Raw genomic sequence first — 6,268 nt, 5'->3', positions numbered from 1 at the left:
GAGCTCCATTACTGCACTTCCACCCGATCCGCCGTCTTGTTTGTTATGCCCGTAATTGTCTTTTTATGTTGGGGATTTACAGATTTTTCTGTGGTTTGTATGTCAGGCCTGATGTGCCAGCTTTTTTCTTGCTATATAGGCCTGGGTAAGGGTCCTGCACAAGGAGCTACAGTAGCGCAGTGGTCACAAATCTGGCTGCGAACTGCAAGGCCAGCAGTTCAAAACCACCAGCTGTTCTGTGGGAGGAAGACAAGGTGCTCTGCTCCCGCAAAGACCCACAGCCTCAGAAACTCCGCACAGGGTCACCACGAGTCTGAACCGACTCCATGGCATACAGCCACCAAGGGTCCCGCACAAGTCAATTTTAGGGCTATGACCCTGAGGCTGATATCATAAGTAGCCACCAAGCTCCTTCTCTTTGTACTGTGGGAAAACTGTGGGGTCAGTGCTGGACAAATTTTGGGGGGCTGTGTGTGTGTGTGTGTGTGTGTGTACACCCACCCGCCTGAAGGCATCCGGACTAGGCAAAGAAGGCGTGACAGGCAATTGTTGGAAAAAATGTCTCTGCACTGCTGCTGGTTCCGTGTGCTGGTCTGGCTGTAGCCCTGCCCTCTGAACTCTGCCCTGGCAGGGTGGCCTAACTCGCAGTTATTTTCCTTTATATCATGATTTTTTCACTTGCAAGTGCAGGATACTGACCTCCTGGGCCTTATGGTAGACACAGAACTCTGGTATTCTATGAGCACAGCTTCTGTGGGTTTTCAATCCCTCCCCCCATGGAGCCTTTCCTACCTGGCTGTCTGCTGCCGCCCAAACTGGAAGTCGAATCTTGTATTTTGGTTTTTGTGGACTTGTTTTAATTTTCTTCAGCTTTAGCCTGAATTCACATATGAACAATTGATAGTTCGTTCCACAGTCAGCCACTGATCTTATTTTGGCTGATGATATTGAATTTCTTCTATTTCCACATGTGTAGTTGATTTAATTCTTGTGTATACCATTTGATGAGGTCCATGTGTATATTGTTAAGTGCTTTTGAGTTGGGTCCTATGCATAGCAATGCTGTATAGGGTTTCCAAGGAGATATTGATGGGTTTGAACTTCTAACCTTGTGGTTTTGTTGATCCTGCAACACCACACTAGGAATCGAAAATGTGGATAGTAGAGGATGGTTAGCTGCTGTTTACTTGTATAGTTGCAATTGTTGGTCTTGGGAAATTCTCTCATGTGATCTCCAGTGTCATTTCTATCACCAAGCTCATATTTTCCAACTCCTCCTCCTTTGTTTCCAACTTTAACACTCCATTCACTAGTAATTATCATTGCATCTTGATTGTATGTTTTATCAATTTTAGACTGAAGAAGTTGGTAGAATTCTTTAATTTCATCATCACTGGCTTTAGTGATTGGTGTATAAATTTGAATAATAGTCATATTACTTGGTCTTTATTTTAGGCATATACTCCCTTAAAATAAGGAAAAATAAAATGACTTTCATTAAAACAATCTTGCTTTTCTGGCTATATTGTTATGAGTTGGCAACACTACACTTGAACTAAAATAATTATTCCCAACTGTGCTATTTTTCGTTTAGTGTTTGGCACTGTATACTATATCTACTTTCTCATACCTCACTTTACAGATTACTGCATAAATTTTGGGGGTTCCTGCTTCAGTTCCTTTGCCACAGCATTTCACTACATGGGAACCTTTGTGGCAAGAATCAAGAATAGCACCATGTCAGCATATCTAAATGAATGATGAATGTAGTTAAATTGTGTCTTACATTGAAGCCCAGATTTTTTAAAAAGACTTAAATATGAATATAAATAATAGCTTTTAAAGTACTCTTAACAATGCAGTTTGATTAATTGCCATCATTTCTTGTCTTTTCCAGAAATCATTTGGTGATCTTTCAAAAAGGTTAGAAATAAAGCACCGCCTGCAATGTAAAAATTTCACATGGTATCTGAACACTGTTTATCCTGAAGTATATGTGCCAGACCTTAATCCTGTTATATCTGGATATGTGAGTATTTATTTTCCTGTTCCTTACTACTTGATGCATTCCTTGTCACTAACATTTATATGGCCAGGAACAGGTGCTGAAAATACTTTCTGATATATTGTTTTTGAGAGTTTCACATTTATTAGTAGTAGTACTAAGTACTGAAATTAATTGAAAAAAACATAAAGTGTGTAAATTAAAAAAAAAGAAAACAACATGAAACTTGAAATTTTTTCCTTTAGATTAAAAGCTTTGGTCAGCACCTGTGTCTGGATGTTGGCGAAAACAATCAAGGAGGCAAACCATTAATTATGTACACGTGTCATGGACTTGGGGGAAACCAGGTAACACTCCCATCTCATTAGCATTTACAAACACACTAAGTTGTTGTGTCTGTTGTATATGTTGTTCTAAACATCCTAATAAATTTTATATTGCATTAAACTGGTGTTTAAAATGTTTTTAGACTACATTTGACAATTAATGTTAGGCTATGAAGTTTTGCTTTTTAACTTTTTATTGTTAATTGAGTGAAGGATTACAGAGAAGATAATCAGATTTACATTCAACAAATCATACACTTGTTTCATCTCAATGATTGCAAACCCTTCTATGAAAAACAGTTGTTCCTCTTCCTTCCTGTGGTTTCTGTTTCCATTCCACCCTCCTTCCCATCTCGTCTCAACTTGTCCTTAGGTAACTGTTGCCCTTTTGATTTTGAATGATTGACCAGTCCATTGTGAGCGTACTTCACTAATGCTGTTGTTCTTCCATATGCTTGTCTACTGCTTGGCTGAAAATTGGGAAGTTATGGAGTTTTTCTTGTGGATGGTGTTTTCACTTGGCCTCAATACATTTTTTTTTTTTTTTTCTTTTCTTTTTTCTGTTTTGCTTCTGAGGCACTTTGCTTCCATAAAAAATGTGTTTTTGTTTTTGTTTTTTACACTTTTATTGTGAATTGAAAGTTTACAGGGCAGATCGTCAGTTTTACATTCAACAAATCATATTTTGTTTCATTGCAATGATTGCAATCTCCATGTACCATCAGTTAACAATATTTACCTGTATTCCCCCCTTTTTTTCTTTTATGTACACATACCACACAGAACATATTTATTCATTTAAAAGCCCAGAGGGCAAACTTCACAAGCCAACCTCCTGCCAGCATATACACAGCCTTCCTTATTCAATGGGCCTATAGTCGTCAGCTGCTCTATGTCTCTGTGACATTGCCACTGCCACTGTATCTGCTGTCACTGCTTCTCTGGTTAGGTGCCCATGCTCTTCCCTCTTGATGGTTCTAGGGTCCTCTGTTCCTGAAATGAAAGGTTAACTACTTCCCCTTTTAGTTATATATCTTCTACATTTACAGTTGTGACTATTGCAGTTAGTCCTGCTAGCAGTTACAATTGAATCATAAACTCCCATCCACTTCCTCTCCCATCGCTTTTCACCAGACCCATCTGGACAAGAGGAATACTATTCAGTGGGGATTCTACTTTACCCTCCTCATTCTGAAACTAAGCACACTCCTGAAAGCTTGTAAGCCAGCTCCTTTGGACCTTTATAGCCCCTTATTTTTGATAGCCAATATCTAAGTTCGCCTCCTCTATCAATCCAGTGTGCTGAAGAGGAAGTTTGATCTGTGATATGAATAATCTTTCCCTTTTAGTTGGTATTTTGAGCAACAATATCCATAAGCAAAGGTCCATTTCATCAAATTGTAGCAATTTACAGTTGCTCCCCATGTCAAACTTCTTTATCTGGTTGAGTTCTAGTCAGCAAGCTATCCAAATTAGATCCCATGGGTACTATCTACAGGTTTAGGAGTTCTTGCCTGCCTCCTCCCACTTCAGATCAGCTGGCTGCTTCGTTCTCAACTCTAGCCCACAGTGGCTATGTCAGTTGTCCGTAGGCTCAAAAGTTCACACATTTCTCTGAACTTGAGACCAGCCAGCCCTTCTTCTCCCTCTCATCTCGAGGTCAACAGGTGTTTATAGGGCATGGCTAAACTCAGCCCAAGTCTTCATTGCTGCATGCCCTTTACTTCCACTCAAAAGTAGACCAGGGTGGTCACTAGTGAGCATATAAGACTACTTGTGTTTTACCTTTGAGTTTCAGTCTTTGAAGGGGTTTTGCCATGATAGTCTGACTTTTCTTGTCTTGATGGCCAAGGCAAACAGCTTGCTTGATATTATAACAGCTAAACAGTTTGTGTTATTTATTTATCTTATTTTATTTTATTATTGTTATTATTTTCTGCTGGTCTTTTTTTCAAAAAGTATCTTCTGTTCCTTTAGCCATTCCAGGTTGGTCTGCATGTCTTTTCCAGTGGAAATGTCCCATCTCAGAAGGTTCTGGGTGGGGCTCAAGATTCTACCTGAGGCCCCTAAACTCTACTGAGAGAGAAGCTTACTTCCCTAGGCAAATTCTAGTGACTAAATACAATTTGACATTGTTTGTTCATTCAGTAGAAAGGCAAATGAGAAAATAACAGAATAATGATATTTAAAATACAATAGATTGTATATGCAGAAGATTTGTGATATTTGTGTAACTGTTGTTTCGGTGACTCTGTATGATAAGCACTGGACCTTGAACCACAAAATGAGGGTTTCTGCTTCCGCAAATATTTACATCCTCTGAAACCCTCTGTGAGTTGAGAACATTTTACAAGACTGTACATAAAAGCCACATTTAACACTGTTTGATATCATGTTACAGCAAATGTTAAAGTTCTAGTGGTGGAATGTGGATTAAGTGTTGGGTTACTAACTTCAAGGTTGGCAGTTCAAACCCACCAGCTACCCCGTGTGAGAAAAATGACACTTTCTGCTCCTGAAACGATTTACAGCCTCAGAAACCCTATACAGGGTCATTTCGGGTTGGAACCAACTCTACGGACACCTAACAATGTGTCAGAATCAACTTGATGGCAGTTGGTTTTTGGTTTGGTTAAATATCAAAAACGTAGAATTGTAAGTAAATTTTTTGAGCCATTAAATATTTCAGCATATTTTTTAAAAAGATATATTCTTGATTTGCCTTGATTGGTGACTTCACTAGCACATTATCATTCTTTCATTGCTTACTAATTTTCACTCAGATGTCAAGTGTTATTGGTTGGCCTGTCATGGATAGAGAGGAATCATTGGGTAGTAAAAAAATGTTACAGAAAGTCTCATTGGAAGAAAGCCTTGGTGATCTGCTTTTGAGAGATCATCCATTGAAAATCTTATGGAGCACAGTTCTACACTGTCACACATGGGTCATCATGAGTTAGATTTGAGTCAGTAGAAACTGGTTAAGTGTAGAGAACATATTAAAATATTGGATTTCTAGTTTTTAACTTCCTTTCCTTTCCTTTTAACCCATGGGAGGATTAAACTTTATTTCCTTCATTTGTTCATTTAACAAACTCCCTGAGTAGCTCTGCTGGGTCCTAACAATTTCCTTCCAGAAATCCATATTTCAAAATGAGCAATTAAGAGTTAGTATAATAAGGTCTGGAATTTTCAGAGTGCTCTGGGGACATGTAGATGGGGGCATTTGAATTAGATTGCATGCCCATACATTTTGTGAGGGGACTGGTGGAAATGAGAACTGAATGAGGAGAATGTGAAGAAAGGTATACTAACAAAAAATGCTTGTGGTTTGTTTTTGTTGTTGTTATTCTGTAACTAACTACATCATTCCCCCTTTTTACATTTGGGGGTTTTTGTTTGTTTGTTTCAGACTGGTATTTCTTATTCCCTATTTCCAGTCTTGCCCACCATTTGTATCACTATGTTGTACTATGGTGGTTTGTGTGTTGCTGGATTACTGGGAGCTATGCCACTGGTATTTTAAATACCAGCAGGGTCACCCATTGTGGACAGGTTTCAGGGGAGATTCCAGATTAAGACCGACTAGGAAGAAGGAGAGGTGGCCTACTTCTGAATGTCTAACCACTAAAAACCTTATGAATAATAGTGGAGCAATGCCAGACAGCACCAGAATATTGAATACTGAAACATGATGAATAGTGCTAGAATATTGTCAGGTATAGTGCCGAAAGATGAGCCATTCAGGTTGGAAGGCACTCAAAATACAATTGGGGAAAAGATGCCTCCTCAAAGTAGAGTTGACTATGATGATGTGAGTGGCACCTTCATTTGTTGAAGGGGCACATCTCAAAATGAGGAGCATTAATAATCAGAACATGGAATGCACAAAGTATGAATCTAAGAAAATTGGAAGTTGTCAAAAATGAGATGGAAT

The 6,268-nt window shown here is 38.8% G+C and overlaps 1 protein-coding gene across 1 annotated transcript in view; it reads left to right on the top strand.

Moving 5' to 3' along the window:
- The window catches only part of GALNT3 (UDP-N-acetyl-alpha-D-galactosamine:polypeptide N-acetylgalactosaminyltransferase 3 (GalNAc-T3)), a 100,728-nt gene that overhangs the window by 67,353 nt on the left and 27,107 nt on the right, over positions 1-6,268 (top strand). The window contains exons 8-9 of the mRNA XM_006867004.1: positions 1,898-2,029; positions 2,251-2,352. Of these exons, the coding sequence (XP_006867066.1) occupies positions 1,898-2,029; positions 2,251-2,352 (234 nt within the window). The remainder of the gene's footprint in view (positions 1-1,897; positions 2,030-2,250; positions 2,353-6,268) is intronic.

The sequence above is a fragment of the Chrysochloris asiatica genome, unplaced genomic scaffold, assembly GCF_000296735.1.
Source record: "Chrysochloris asiatica unplaced genomic scaffold, ChrAsi1.0 scaffold00099, whole genome shotgun sequence".
Taxonomy (NCBI): domain Eukaryota; kingdom Metazoa; phylum Chordata; class Mammalia; order Afrosoricida; family Chrysochloridae; genus Chrysochloris; species Chrysochloris asiatica.
The sequence above is the reverse complement of the archived record's forward strand: the minus strand, read 5'-3'. Positions and strand labels throughout refer to the sequence as shown.